The sequence below is a fragment of the Coenobita brevimanus genome, chromosome 23, assembly GCF_032717465.1.
Source record: "Coenobita brevimanus isolate Jiangsu-jjx chromosome 23, ASM3271746v2, whole genome shotgun sequence".
Classification (NCBI taxonomy): domain Eukaryota; kingdom Metazoa; phylum Arthropoda; class Malacostraca; order Decapoda; family Coenobitidae; genus Coenobita; species Coenobita brevimanus.
This window is the reverse complement of record NC_136976.1, coordinates 57,366,568-57,383,295: the sequence shown is the minus strand read 5'-3', so window position 1 is coordinate 57,383,295 and position 16,728 is coordinate 57,366,568. Positions and strand designations below refer to the sequence as shown.

At 43.8% G+C, this 16,728-nt stretch overlaps 1 protein-coding gene across 2 annotated transcripts in view; it reads left to right on the top strand.

Moving 5' to 3' along the window:
• The window catches only part of Rad23 (UV excision repair protein Rad23), a 139,276-nt gene that overhangs the window by 16,887 nt on the left and 105,661 nt on the right, over positions 1–16,728 (top strand). For both annotated transcript variants that reach the window (XM_080267292.1, XM_080267293.1), the window contains one exon: positions 8,572–8,665. In XM_080267292.1, the coding sequence (XP_080123418.1) occupies positions 8,572–8,665 (94 nt within the window). The remainder of the gene's footprint in view (positions 1–8,571; positions 8,666–16,728) is intronic.

Sequence of the window (16,728 nt, the reverse complement as noted above, 5' to 3'; positions counted from 1 at the left end):
TGTGCAGAGCAGTGCACCCAACACAAGAGGCCTGAGGTGACTGTTGTTAATGTTTTTGTTTTACTGTTGTCATAATGCATTAATTTCTTGCTGCAACATGTTCGTAGTTTTATTATATACTTTTAACATATCCTAAGGTGGTAGATGGGGACGCTTACCATCCACTCACTCGATGTAGTGCTGCTCTTGGGTGTCTGCCCTTTCCTCTCCTCCTTCCTTTTTTATTTCCTTCCTCTTGTGTCTCTCTTTACGTCATTCATTCCACATCCTTCTGCCCACGGGTGACTTTACACTCCCTCTTCTGCCTTCCTTTCCTTTAGTCTTTCCTCATCCATCTGCCTGTGGGTGACTCTACACTGAGTGACAAGCCAAATGATTTCCTGTATACCAAGAAACCATTTACTATGCTGGGTGGTAACCATATAACCAAATTGTGGCACCTGGTGGTTTAGTGGATAATCCCGTGCTTTCTAAGCTAGTATTCCGGTAGATGTCACCATGGTTGGGACAAACACATTCCACACGCTGTTTAAACACAACATTTTTCTTTGTTAACCCGCCCCGTGCCAGTGCCATTTAAAACGCCGTTATGCAACTGCGCGCTCATTGCCAGTGCCGTTTTAAAACGTCATTTTTTTCCAATAATCATAGAAAGCGCAATTTTCAAACTAGGCACGCAAAAATTGGTGAGGATGTACGTCAACTCTTCCACCACCTTGCCTCAGGTACTCAGGCTTATACACCCACACGCTGAGTCATCGCCCTCGCTCTGCCTCACTCTGCTTGTACCACTCATACTGTACAGTCATGTCTCGCCGTGGTCTCTCTGATGAGGAGATTCAGGAGCTCCTGAAGGTGCCCTACACTGCCGTAAGCGATGTTGACGACGATGTGCAAGATAAGGATTATGTGCAACCGGAAGATGAAAGTACTATGGTATGACAAATCTAAACTGGCAGCTAGGGTGGGGCGCAAAGCTCTGTACAATGTTGCCACATTTTCCATATGCATGATGCCTCTCTCTCTCTCTCTCTCTCTCTTTCCTGGGGGGAGATGTGCGTCACCCTGGGGAATTTTGTTTCTTTTATGAGTGACTTATAAACTTATGCTTTCATTTCTTTTTTTTTTGTTTTTATTATATCTAGTTATGCTTAAAAATATTTATTATTGTTTTACATATGTCGCCAGATAACCTCGCTGGTGCGGCGCTATGATTTGTTTTCATTCAATCACTCTCTCCCTCCTTCCTTTCCTCCCTTCCTCCATCTCTCCCTCAGCTCGACAATACCGGGTTAGACTGGGTCTGTGTGAGTGTTGCCGCTCACGAGGGTTTAATGTTTGTTTGTTTGTTTTTTTTAACAAAGAATTTGGCATATTTTTACTTATATTCCTGCACATTATATTATAATCATAATTGTGACATTACCCACCCCAGAACTATGGTAAAAGCCAATAAAAGTGACTAAATTTTTTTTTTTTTTTTAGCAACACTGTTAAATATTTATGCCACATTTCTGTATTGCCGTATAAATATTTTATGCATAACAAGTTTACTGTTCTTTCATATATTATAATACACATGTTAAAATTGTATTCATATATGTTTATCTTATTTGTGATGCCTTTTACATATATAATAGCCGTTTCACATTGCGGGTTTGGGAAACATAGCAACACTGTACAGAGGTTCGTGCCATACCCTAGCCGCCAGTTTAGAGTTGTACCACCATAGTGAGGAGGAAATACCCACACCATGGAAATCCAGCTATGTGAGGTATGCTAGTACCCTAGGGATTAGGCCATCAGCACGTTGTCACCTAGCCCTATGTGACAAGGAGGAGGATTCAGAGGAGGAAGGTGAGGCTTCTAGTATTCCTGGATGGCTGGGAAGCCAAGGATTTCCCCACGTGGGTTTGAAAGTGCTGGGAGGAAGAGAGGGAGATTTGGGAATATTCCACTGGCTGGGGACGCGGGTGAGTCATCTCTCCCGCGCTATCCCTTGCACCCACGTGTCCCAGCCCACCCTAGCACCTCAGGACGAAGTGTTCACCCATTCTCTGCACCCAGCACATCAACAGAAAATGTTCCTTTATTCCCCACACCCAGCACATCTTGTGAAAGTGTTCCTCCTTTTGTTACATTTCCCAGCACATCAAGGGAAAGTGTTCCTCTATCTCCCACACTTTCCAGCACCTCCAGTGAGACTTTTCCCTCCTTCCCCACACTTCCTCATGGTTCCACACGGCCCTTGGATGATGGAGGTAATGAAGAAATGTTGTTACCGTAAGTGTAAGATGATGTATTCACAGTGAGACACTCAGAAATACTCTTACAGTGTCTGTGTATACTGAAGGCATGTTGTAAATAATTTACCGTAAGTGTAAGTGCAGTACATAGTGATGTAAATTTGTATGTAAGTTACCGTAAATGTAAGATGAAGGATGCACAATGAGAGATACGTGACAGGTGACAGGTGTTGCAGTACTGAGTGATTTATATGGGAAAAAAAGATGTTTTCTGTATGAAATCCAGTGAAAAAAAAAAATATGCGTATAAAGTGAATTGAAAAGTGTAAAAAACATTCCTAGACCTTCCCAGAGTAACATTGGCCAGAATACCTGAGTTTACCTTAATAGAGAACAAGGTTTTCTCTCACCTTCGCTGCAGTTCTTCTGGGAAACCACACCTGAGGGGCGGACCGGGGACTTCCAGAAAACACACGTGTAGCCCCCGGTGAGTCTTTTAATGGTCATATTTGTTTTTTTCACATCAAAATCTATCATTTTAGCCTTAAAAAAAAAAAATTGAAAATTGGACGGCACTGGCATGCCATTTTATGTTTGGGGTGTCTGGCATGCGGGGGGTTAAATATCTACACTGTCGTGTGAAACTGTGAATCATAGTAATGTCATGCACCGTTATATAAATAATACAAATAGAACACGTGAAACTGTGAATCATAGTAATGTCATGTACAGTAATATAAAGTAATCGTTCTAATATCCGAACGCCCAATATCCGAACATCCCCACTAACTGGACATAATCATCCCGGGATCCAATATTCCCAAAATGGTCTGAAAACCGCAAAAAAATCGAGAAAAAAAAAAAATTCCCACCCGTAATTTGAACTTGGCGCGCGAGGCACGGGACAGCTTTGTTGTGGCGCGTCATTCCTCCGACGTCTGCTAGAGCGCCCCTGCATCCTCCCCATTTTCCGCCTGTCTCTCGTCGCAAGTGCACGCTCGTCGTCATGGCTGCCCACATGCTCGCTTTTGTGGTGGTGCCTTACCTGCTGCAGGCACTCCTGCTCTCGTGCCTCTCCTTCGTGTGTGTGATGATGGCCCCGCCGCCTGAGAAGAGGAAGAGAGTGGTGTTGACTGGAGAAGAAACGGGAGATACTGGAGAAAGTAGATGCGGGGTGGTCTTCTTCCCGCATCCTCCGCAAGTTCAACCTGGCGCGATCTACTTTGTTTGATATTAAGAGATCCCGAGACAAACTCATGCGGTACTGTACATGGCTGACTTCTCGTCGAGAAGCAAACGCAACGTGGAGAGAAAGGTGATGTTTACTCCCAATTTTGCTGAAGTCGACCGCTCCACGTTGATTTGGTATCGACAGCAACGTGCTGCTGGTGTGATGGTACGTGGTACGGAGCTGAAGGCTGCTGCTGAGAAGTTCGCCAGGCTTCACGACGCCCTAGACTTCAAGGCATCCGAGGGTTGGCTCTTTGCGTTCAAGTTACGGCATGGCTTTACCAACCGTAAAGCTCATGGCGAAGCTTTGGACGCTAACGAGGATGGAGTTGACGAGTTTTGGCACAAGGTGAAGGGCTTGATCGACAGGGAGGGCCTTACTCTCGGTCAAGTCTACAACGCTGATGAAACTGGTTTATTCCATCGCTTTTTGCCAACGAACACTCTAGCCGAGGAGGTGGAGAAGCGTGTACCTGGCCGCAAGCTCTCCAAGGAACGGATATCTGCTTTGTGTTGTGCCATTGCCAATGGCATGCACTGGCTTAAGCCCGTTATTGTTGGCCGTGCAAAGCAGCCTCGGTGTCTTCGTGGGGTGATGGATGTCCTTCCTGTCATCTGGGAAGGCATGGTTTACAGCCCAGATCTTCAAAGACTGGTTCCACCGCCACTTCATCAAGGAGGTCATACATTACCAGACGGAGACACTGGGAATCCCACGCGACCAGGTAAAGGCCCTCCTTCTCCTTGAAAATGCACCTGCCCACCCGTGCGACAAGGACTTGGTGGCTGAGAATGGCCGGATTATGTTCATGTTTCTGCCACCTAATACGACTGCTCTCATCCAACCAATGGACCAAGGAGTGATCGTGGCAACAAAGCGCCTATACCGACGGAAGTTCCTGGACGAGGTGATGGTTGTTCTCGAGGACGAGGACGAGCACAGGGAGGGACGGGACACGCGAGGCCAGCGGACTTTGGAAAACCTTCGCTGCTGCAACATCAAGTCTGCAATCTACAACTGGGCCAGTGCATGGAAGTCCCTGTCAAGACTCTAGAAAATGGTTGGTCTCGTCTGCTTCTCGGAACGGATGTGGAGTACGATTTCCTAGGATTTGACGTGGATGACTTCCATGCACGTCTACGTACGCATGGCGACGATGTTGATGTGGACGATGTGCGTGAGTGGTTGGATGACGACGAGGGCGATCCTGGGTATCAGACCTTGTCTAATATCGAGATTGTATCTTCAGTTGCAGGTGTCAGTACCCAGCTTGAAGATTCCAACGAGGACGGCGACGATGATGCGGACTCCTCTCGGCATGACACAACTCCAGCCATCCCCAAGCTGAGCGCACTCCGGGAACACGTAGAGTTCGTTCTTGACTACCTGGAACACCCGGACTGCGACAGGGAGATGGGGCCCTTGGGACTTGTGGAGGAAGTGCGTGCTTTCAGGCAGCGCATCATCAATCATCAGAATCGTCGTTCCTTGCGTCAATCAACGATTGACAGTTTTTTCAGGCCCATGACCCCTGCTGTGCCCAGCCCTGGCTCCACTCCGTTGCCTCCCCAAGACAGGCCCTCATGCTCCGAGCCACAGCCCAGCACATCAGCCACGGTGGAGTCACCGCTCGACGTGAGTTTGCGTCTGTCTTCAGAGTCGTCTGCAGTGGGTACGCCATCACCACGACCCAGCGACGCACCACTAGGTCACCTGCCAGTGATACTCTTGGACTCTGACAGTGAATAGATGCCAAGAACTTCTCCACTAGACCACACGGGAATTTACAGTGTTGTGCAGTGAAAAAAACAGTGAATTGTGTTAAGGATTTACAGTTGTGAGTGAAAAGACAATTTTTGAACTAAATTTAACGTAAATAGACTTGTGTGTTTTTGCTTTAGAAAATGGTTATAAGAGTGGAAAAAGTTAAAGTGCAGAGTGCAACACTTCGTAAGTTACAATGGAGCATAAGTTAGACAAGAGTGCGCACTGTGAAGAGAACGGACTTCTGAGTGCGAATGACTAAGTTCAGTGCAAGACTTCATGAACAGTGTACTGCAAGTGCTTCAGGAAATCCTTCTTACTGTCAGAGTCCGAGAGGAGGCGGTTATTCGAGATGGCCGTGGACTTGCTGTAAGTAGGCAGAATGTTTCATACTGTACTCTACTGTATTTTCCATACTATACTTACCTCAAACACCTCATTTCACTCTTTTATGTCCCTTATTGGTGTGAATATGCTGTGTCTTAGGTGCTATGCATGTGCAGTAGGAAGGTGTTTTTCTGAGTTAGGCTAGGTTAGGGTCCATAACTACCAGTCCAGGAGCCAGGGACTTGTAATTACCCAGAATGTTGACTATTGTATGAACCTACCTCAAAAACCTCATTTTATGCTTCTTTTGCATTTATTTCAGTCTTTTATGTGCCTTATCGGTGTGATTTGGGTCTTAAATAGGTGCTATGCATGTCCAGAGGGAGTTGTATAGGTGTTTCTCTAAGTTAGGGTCCATAAGTACAAGTCCATAAGCTGAGGCTCAATATCCGGACAGGACCACTATCCGGACCTGCCTATGGCTTTGTTACGTCGGATATTGGAGGGATTACTGTAATACAAATAGAACACGTATATATAACGTAGCGTTAATTGTTTATATTTATCATAAACGGAAATTAGTGGTAGGTGGTGGCGACCATCATCCACTCACTTGATGTAGTACTGCCTACTTCTTCCTCAGCCTTTATTTATTTATTTTTTTTCTGTGGCTGCCCTCCTCTCTTCTTATTTCTCCCATCTTTCCTGTCTCTTCTTATTGCTTTTCTTTCCTTTACAGGTGGCTTTATATTGAGTGACAAGCCAAATGGTTTCCTGTAAGCCAAGAAACCATTTACAACGCTGGGTGGTAACCATATAACCAAATCATACATGCTCCCTACGTGTCAACAAGTGGGTTGGTGGAGGGTTAGTGCCCTTCCCCGTAAAACAAATAACTCAAAGTCAGTGGCCACCCCTTACGGGATTGTGGCGTCTGACAATTGATTGATTTTTGATAAACGGAAATTAAAATATCATTGATGGCATATGATGGCAACCCGCCATTTCAGTGGTCCTATATTATTTAATTTCTGCTACATTTAGTGCAAGTTAGGTTTGTAATACATAGTTTGTTCATACTGTAAACTACGCCTAGTGGGTATCGTGACTCATTTAGTCTCTGTGTGGGCAGAAATTTAATGTTGAGTAAATACTGGGACTCAACATTTTGCTCACTCCCTTCACGCATGCACACCACAAGACCCATGTTGCCACGGTTTGAGAAGGCTGTAGTGTTGCCCCCTCAGACCCTCCAAAGCAATTGCAGTACCTTACTTTATCTAACCTATCCAGACCACAAGTAAATTGTATTATTTTAAGCATTAGTCCTCGTGCATTTGCTTTGAAAACAAATCTCTTGTGAAAAAACTTAAACACTGGACTGTCTTGTGCGCATGCGTGAAGGGAGTGAGCAAAATGTTGAGTCCCAGTATTTACTCAGCATTAAATTTCTGCCCACATAGAAACTGAATGAGTCAAGATACCCACTAAGCGTAATTTTACAGTATGAACAACCTATGTATTAAGAACCTACCTTGCACTAAATGTAGCAGAAGTTAAATAATATAGGACAACTGAAATGGCAGGTTGCCATCATATGCCATCAATGATATTTTAATTTCCTTTTATGATAAATATAAACAATTCACGCTACGTTATATAAACGTGTTCTGTTTGTATTATTGTACTTATATTACAGTATATGACATTACTATGATTCACAGTTTCACACAACAATGTAGATATTTAACAAAGAAAAATATGCTGTTTAAACAGCGTGGTGAATGTGTTTGTCCCAGTGGTGGTGACATCTACTGGAATACTAGGCTTTTCAGAAGCACCCCATTACAGTGCTCCAGTCAGATTGAGCTGGTGAAGGTGTATATCCAAGGGGTGGTTGGGGTTTATTGCTCATGTTATGCCACTCAGGGATGAGTGAGGCTGGTCACTCTCATCTTAAAAGTCAGTACCAACTTGCCTAGCCCTGGGCTCCTACACTCCTCATGGGGCAAAGTAGGACTGGGTGATGGAAGGATGAACATATCTTCGTGTTCTGTATTTGTATTGGTAGTGGGACCAAGTGTGTTAAGCATGAAATCAGCTTGAGATGTAACTGCTAGTTAAGAATAATGGGTGGGGTGGGGGGTTGGGTAGGGATATAGGGGAGGGTTGGGAGCTGGGGTAGTGGCAGGCGGAGCTCATTTCATCCCTCCTTCCCCCTTTTCCCTGGGTATACAGGGGTAGGAGGGGAGCTCTCCTGGGCAGATATTAGTGATCGTGAGTGTACATATGTCTAGTGTTTTCAGAGGTCCCTCCGAATAGTCCAAAAAAAACAATAGTCTGAAAGACCCACGGTCCTCTGCCATTCGGATTACAGGACTTTTACTGTATATGACCCCTACAGTTCTTTAAAAATAAATAAATAAATAAATCCTAAACCTGATTAAATCATCTTGAGTCAGCTAGCAAAAGTTTTCTCTCCCATACAGAATTCATCTGCAGTACCATCTGAGTTCAGTCACATAAGTATATAGTACTATAAGCATTTTTAGGCTTCCTTATGAATATTTGGTAATTCGAGGGCCAGTTTGGATTAGTTAGGGCAGGCTTTAGAGAGTCATTTGGGAAAAAATTAGAACCAAATCAATGATGCAACATCGTAGTGGGGACCAAAATTTCATGTCGTAGGCAAACGTTCTGTATTCTGGAATTAAACTAGTGAATACGGTACAAGACAGGGAGTGTGATTTGGAGCTAGTTCAAAGTGAATTAATTGATATGATGTGGTTATAAATAAATGCTGAGACTGCAGAAAGGTTTGTAATGGTTACGGTAGTAGAATTGTTTGGCATTAGTCAGAGTGAAATGGATGTCATTGCCAGGAGTAGTGATGAAAGAGTAACTATGAAATACTGTTATGTACTGAACTCACACATCAAAACTTCACCAGCAAAATATTGGAGTTCTTTTATGATAATGTGCAGTATTTTCCTTTTTCAACAGGTCTGTTGGAAGTGCCGAGTCATTGTTAGTTATGGGTGAAGAGTTTAACCGTATGGTAGAGAATATAATGGAAATGGGTTATGAGAGAACGCAGGTTAGTATTACAATATTAACTATATCACTAATTTAATAATAGCCATCCATTTAAAACTGTAGGTTCATGATCCAGTTTAGCTATTCTTTTAAAACTGTAGGTTCATGGTACAGTACAGTGACCCCTTTGTATGCATGCCCTCATCCCAGGGATGGAACTCTTGGCCAAATATAAATGAAGATCCATATTTTAAATTTGTCGGATACAGATCAAATGCAAATACCCCCTTTTTGAATTTTTCACTTACAGATTCAAAGTTTCAAACTTTTCAGATACAAATACAGTATAGAGTCATGCCCCACTATATGTTTGTTTGCTGTGTGATAAATCACCTGGACAATGAACTAAAGGTTATACCTAGTTTTGCCATAATGACAACAATATGATCGTGAATTCCTGTGAATGTTGCCTCCCAGTCAGCTGTTTGAGCCAAGATGGCCACCTACTGTTTACATTTCATTTAATTCCATTTTGTGTGTGAAAGACCATTGAAACACTATTGTTATTGCCAAATAACAGTGCATGTGTGTAACAAATAGTGCAGTTTGCAATATTAAGTGAAATGATAACTTTTTCATGTGAAATACTGAACAGTGTGACTGGGAAATCATGTCTTGACAAGTATGCTACCCATATTGGAAATTGTGAGGCTGATGAGGGCTTCCCCCCCCCCCCAGGTCAAACCAGTCGTGGACTGTGGGTTTGGTGGTTTTGTCAGTCTGTCCACAATTTGGGGGAGGCGGTGGCTCAATCGGTAGAGATGTGGCCGGCAGTCCTAACGGACCCTGGTTCAAATCCTGGCTGGGACAGGGAACAGTTTAAGGATTTGAATTGCATGAAATCAGATTTTACTGATCCGCCAGAAGACCTGCCAACATGTCGAAAAAATACTCCCGCTAATACCAAGACACCAGTCCAGTATGAGACAGCCCTAGCGTGTATTCAATATGGACAGTGGGTATTAGCGCCGAAGTGTTGACATGTAGAAGGTGTATGGTATGTAGGAGGACTACTGGGCCTTGAGAGCGGGCTGTGAAGCCTATGCCCAGAGTTGGACATTTAAAAAAAAAAAAAAAAAAAATATATATATATATATATATATATATATGTCCGCCCTGTAACTTCCACATGCACGGGCAGATTTTTATATAACGTCACACACTTGTTCCCCATATCATGACAGTGTGTCTTGTCCAGCATCCAGCCATCTATTCCCAAGGTCATGGTCACACTTGGGGCTGAAACAGGGTCGGGTGGTCTCGTACTTAACAGCCATACCTACATTCATGTCCGCTGTGCAACTTCCGCATGCAAGGACAGATTTTGATGTAACTTCACACAATTGTTCCCCTTACCATGATGATGTGTTGCGTGGAACCACCACCATTGCATGACATTACTTGATTTCCTTTTTTTTTTCTCTCTGTCTCTCCATAAGCCCTCTCCTTGTCCCCATCAAACCCATGTTATATCAGCCATGTCTCTCCATAAGCCCTCTCCTTGTCCCCATCAAACCCATGTTATATCAGCCATGCTATACTATAAATCTGTAAGCCATGGGTTGTCACATGATGCATCCTCATATTATAGTGAGGTATGACTGTATACAGTGACTTCAGTTTAGGATAGACATTTTGAAAGGGAAACTTTAGATCTAACTGACATTAATTTGTCTCCCAGGGAGCTATCCCAAACTGAATCAAGTAGCTTGGTGTCAGCAAGAATTACTTAGAAACTCTGTTCTTAGGCTGAAGGGGTGACATTGGTAGGATGTGTAAGCCTAGTTCACTTGATCACAGTTCTCCACCGTGCACAGTCACAATCAGGTTATAGTAAGCTTTTTAATACATCTCTAGTGATTTATATTGCATATATTCACTTATATTCTATTTTAGTATTGACACAGTTTGCTTCAGCAACACACAAGAGAATACTAAGATATAATGTGAAGCATAAATTGCTGTGGAAAATATACCTCAAAATCTTGAAAGCCACTTAGAGTACTACATGCAGTGTCTTTGAAATCCTTCACTCTTAACCCTGTTTGATGCATTCCCTGGCAGTATGCCACACTCATGACCCTAGTATCGTAAAAAAAAGTTTCGAGTAATGTTGTCAGTATGATGAAATCAGACAAACGCATTCAAACCCGTCAGCACGTTAGCAGGCAAGCTACACCACACACACACACACACACACACACACACACACACACACACACACACACACACACACACACCAGAACATCAAAATACAGACTACCAACACATGCAACCACTGGACACTTCTAACTTTATCACATGCACCCCACCTCATCCATTCATACCCCTTCCCCACCCATCCTCAGCCAGTGTGGGTTAGGACCTCCTGGCTAAAACCTTCCTAAGTGGAGAGTCCAGTCCTGCAGTGGACAAAAAATGGACTTACTTGATGATTCTGATGATAATGCTACCATATATTTGTTTCTAATGAATGAATATATTTAACCAAGCGAGTTTCAGCCACACTCAAAAAAGTGTGTTACAATAATGCGGGATGTACGAAGACATGTAGGGTATCCCACCAACCACTTCCCTCAACCTCTTCGTTTTCGCTTTTGTTTATGAAGGCTCCAACATGCTTGCATGCGTTGGCCTTGGTCACCTAATGGTGGCTCTCCATGCTGCATGGCCTGTTGCAGCCTCCCTGTTCAGTCCCTTAACCCTGAGGTCACACTTAATGACCTTGTCCCATGTCTTTCTCAGTGCACCCCTCATAACCCCACCCCCAGTATTAACACTTCTCACCTTAAAACCAAAAACATCTGAATCACTCTCCCAATTTAAAATTGCTAGAAATCATGCAAAAGCTGTATTAATTCTATCTAAATCAAACTTTCTTCAAAAGCAAGCATCTAAACTACTTAACTCTAATGACAATAGAATATTCTGGTCAACTCTTAATTCTTTCAATAATAACTTTAACAAGTCATCTTCCATTCCCCCACTAAAATCTTCGGATGGCAAAATTACAAATGACCCACGTGGGAAAGCAGATATCTTTGCCAGTACCTTTGCCAGAAGCTCTACCATTGACGATACCAGCCAGAATGTCCAAGTACTGGAACTTGATTCTCCCGAAATTGCCCCACTTAAAATATAGATAAGATATGTAAAATTCATCCTAGACAATTTACCTACCAACAAAGCTCCAGGCCCAGATGGAATTCTGCCAATTGTTTTGAAAAAGTGTTCCCCTGAACTTGCCTCTGTTCTAGCTAAATTATTCAGACTATGCATACGTACTTCTTTATTCCCAAATTCATGGAAAGAAGCCAATATCCACCCAGTTCCGAAGACAGGAAGTCCGTCTGACCCCTCCAATTACAGACCAATAGCTGTCACATCTTCTCTTGGTAAGGTATTTGAAACTTTAATTAATAAGCACATTGTTAAACATCTTGAATCCAACAACTTAATTAGTGATAGACAATATGGTTTTCGCCACGAAAGATCCACCATTGACGTACTCAATCTCTTAACTCATACCATCCGTCAGTCAATTGATCTTTTTGGCGAAACACATGCAGTAGCTCTTGATATCTCTAAAGCTTTCGACAGAGTATGGCACCGTTCCCTGCTGTCCAAACTCCCTTGCTATGGACTAACGTCTTTTGTTCCTTTGATTTCTTCATATCTTAGTGACAGGAAAATAAGAGTAAAAGTAGATGATGTATATTCCAATTTCCACTCAGTTAACGCTGGCGTGCCGCAGGGATCAATTCTGGCGCCAACCCTATTTCTGGTTCATATTAATGGTATCTGTCACCCACAATCCCATTCACTCATATGCAGATGACTCAACACTACATGGTTCATTCACACTCAGACATCCATTTACAAAGTCTAATATCTCTACCTCTCAACTCAGTACAGCCATCTCCATAAATCAAGATCTATCTACAATCAGTGAATGGGGACAAAACAACCTTGTCTCTTTTAATGCTAGTAAAACTAAATACCGACTGCGTTATATGGGGCTGAAACATGGAATACGGGTGTAGCAGAGAGGAAAAGTTTGAATGTAATGGAGATGAGGTGTTGGAGGAGCATGTGTGGAGTGACGCGTATGGATCGAGTGCGAAATGATGAAGTGCGAAGGAGAACTGGAGTTGTTCGGGAGATGGCTGGTAGAGTTGAGCAGAGGGTGTTGCGATGGTTTGGTCATATGGAGAGAATGGATAATGAGCGATTGGTGAAAAAGATAACTAGATCTGATGTGAGAGGTGTAAGGCTGAAAGGAAGACCACGAATGGGATGGATGGACTGTGTGAAGAGAGCACTGGATGCGAGAGGGATGTCTGTTGAGCAAGGAAGAGTGGCTGTGCGTGACAGAAATAAATGGAGAGAAATTGTGAATGAATAAGTGATGACGCAGCCCTGAGGGGATATTCTCCTACATTTGGTAAGATCAGCTAGTCAGGTCAGGTGCGGGTAAGGGGATGGGTCTGTTATGATGTGGCAGGGGTAAACCAGCTCTGCTGTCGGGTCCTGCTGCGAATGTCACTGATTGCATTGTGCAGTTGACCCTTGTGCGGTGTGGTGCGGTGAGGATCTGTCCGTTCTCTCCTTGGGGCTACGATGCGAATGAATGTGTTTGAATGGATGATTAAATGGGGAGTGTGTCGTCCTGTCTCGGCTACCTCCCTTTCCTTGGGGGAAGCAGCCTAGGTATATAGATAGATAGAAAACTAAATATATACAGTTTACTAATAGACAGATATTGCCAGATTCGTACATTACCTTCAGTGCTATTAATATTCCCATCTCCAAAAGTATTGAAATTCTTGGCGTCTCACTTAACAGTCCCCTCAGCTGGACCTCTCATGTCAGATCACTTGCTAAAACCGCCTCAAAGAAACTTGGATTATTATACAGAGTCCGTAACTTCTTCGCCGATGAGCAGTTAGCTATAATTTATAAGAGTCATGTGTGCTCTCAGCTTGAATATTGCTCACCCTTGTGGAATGGTTGTGGAGAGGTTGTATTAAGACAACTAGACAAAATTCAGAACAAAGCTGTTAGAATCATTAACAACCCTGCCATTACATATAAACTACCTCCCCTGCAAGTAAGAAGGAATGTTGCCTCCCTTGCATTATTTTACAGATATTTTTTTGGCAAATGCTCAGACGAAGTTGCGTCCATGGTGCCACCTCTCCATGCCTTCCCTCGTGCTACATGGGCATCTGGTAGTTCTCATGACTGGAATGTCACCCAGCCATATTGCAGAACTTCTGCCTATCAGAATTCTTTCATTCCCCAAACTGCATCTCTCTGTAACTCGCCTCCCTAGAGTTGTTTCCCTCCAAATTTCAACCCATAACTGTTCAAGTCTAACTGTTACAGATATTTTATGAACAGAGGACACCAGTAATCTGGTGTATGGATTATTTATTTTTTACTCATTTGTTTTTCCTTCCTCCGTTCTGTTATTTATAAAAAAAAAAAAATTGTGCACCCAATTATCATCCCCCATCCTCTCCACATGCCCAAACCATCTCAGTCTACCTCTCCTCCTCACAACAGTAATACACTCCTGTCCCATCCTACCTCTCAACTCTTCCATCATAAACCCAGCCCCCCCCTCCCCCGGACATTGCACGCAGGGACGCACTGCACATCCACCTAATCATTGCCATTTCTGTACGTCTGAGCCTGCGAATATCCTCCTCCTTTACTGTCCAGGTCTCACTACCATACAGCATTACATTTCTAACACATGCAAGACCCCTTAGCATGTAGGGAGAGTCCTCTCAGTGTCAGGAGAGACAAGAGCTCCCTGAACTTCTTCCAACCACTTCTCACCCTAGCCACAGAGCTAGCTCCAGCCCCACCTCCAGCACACAGCATGTCTCCCAAATAACAAAACTCTTCCACACACTCAAGAGACTCGCCAGCAAGTTCAATCCTTTCACACCTGACACTCTCCACCTGCTCTCCCCGACACACCGTACGCGTAAAATCAGCATTATCTCGCAGTGTACCTCTGATACCACTACATCTCTTGTGCACCCATTTATCACAGACACTGCACAAGATGGAATTACTTCCCACATCCTTGTGGCAAACTGCACATGGCCACTCTCCCTCTTCTTTGACAGTACCGCCACCACCCCTTGATATCATCACTTTTGTTTTACCTGCATTTACCCTTAAGCACTTGTGCCCCATACCATCACTTCACTTCCTATATCTTTCCTCCGCCTCCCTTTCGTTCTCTGCAATCAGCGCCAAATCATCAGCATACGACATCTCCCACGGGAGTCCTTTTCTGAAGTCACGTGAGAGGGCTTCATGTACCATGATAAACAACATGGGACTCAAAACTGACCCCTGATGCACACCAATGTTCACGGAAGACTCATCGCTCAAACCTCCATTCACTCTTACCTGGGTGTGAGCACCCACATTCATAGCCATAACCACCCTAACCAGCCACTCCACCAAACCAAGCTTTCTTATTGCCCACTTCATCACCTCTCTAGGGACTTAGTCAAAGGCCTTTTCCAAATCTATAAAACAAAATACAGATCCCTTGTCTTCCCAGTATATTTTTCCTGAAGTTGTCGAACAATGAGTATGGCATCAGTGGTCCCCCTGCCTGGCATAAACCCAGATTGCATCTCAATATTCACTCTTTCTCTAATCATACCTTCTAGAACTCTCCATTACCTTCATTATCTGATCTAAAGGCTTTATACCTCTATAATTTCCTCTTTCCAGGGCATCACCCTGCCTTTATACACATTTACAGTTACACTCTTCAGCCAATCATCTGGGACAACATACTCATAGATAATCATATTTATCAGGTCAGTGACTAACCTCACCCCTATATCTCCTGAGGCCTTCAACATTTTGGCAGTCAACCCAGACACACCTGCTGCCTTCCCCACCTGCATCCTGCCTATTACCTCACTCACAGTAGCAGTTTCAATCAAAGTCCAAGGGCCAAACACTGGATCTGCTGGCTCCAAACCTTCCCTGTCCCAGTCAAACTCCTCATTCAACAACTGGCTATAATGCTCTCTCCATGCATCTTTAATATCCCCACTGTTCACCACTACCCTTCCTTCATCATTCTTCACACACTGCTCACCTATAATATCCTGAGTATCCTTCTTCATGTGATTTGCCACCTTAAATATAGTATTTTTTCTTTCCCTATGATTTAGGTTATCAAGTAAAAGTCTCTGTGACTCAGACTTCACCCTGTATACCTCTCTTCTTGCCCTATGCTTGGCAGCCAAGTATTCCTCCTTGTTACCACCCTTCTTCCATTCCCAGAAAAGCCTTCTTTTCTCCAAAACTGCAGCTTCTATACCCTCATCCCACCACCAGGTTACTTTATGTCTTGGTGGGCCTCTTGTCCAACTGCATATTACATCAGTAACTCTCCATCCTTCTTTCCTTCCATTCTCTTCTGTCTTTCTCGCCTTCATTCTTTCCTTGTCCTTCTGCCTATGGGTGACTTTACACTCCCTCTTCTGTTTTTCTTTCCTTCATTCTTTCCACTTCCTTCAGCCTGTGGGTGACTCTACACTGAGTGACAAGCCAAATGGTTTCCTGTGCACCAGGAAACCATTTACTACATTGGGTGGTAACCATATAACCAAATTTTGATGCCTGGTGGTTTAGTAGGTAATTATTGCGCTCCAGTCGGATTGAGCCGGTGAAGGTTTATATCCAAGGGGTGGTTGGGGTTGATTGCTCATGTATTGCCACTCGGGGATGAGTGAGGCTGGTCACTCTCATCTTAAATGTCGGGACCAACTGCCTGTCCCCGGGCTTCTACGCTCCTCATGGGGCAATGTAGGATCGGATGATGGATGGATGGATGAACTCTCAAGAGATTGTTCTTGAGGGCTCTGTACTGTTCATTAACGCCTCTGTCTACCGCTCCCTGTTCAGCTATCACTCTCTTCATCTCCCTGTAGAAGGCATCCCTTACTACTTGGTTTTCCAGCTTCCATATTTTCCTTCTAGGTAGATAAGTCCTCTTTTTCATCACTTGTTCTTTAA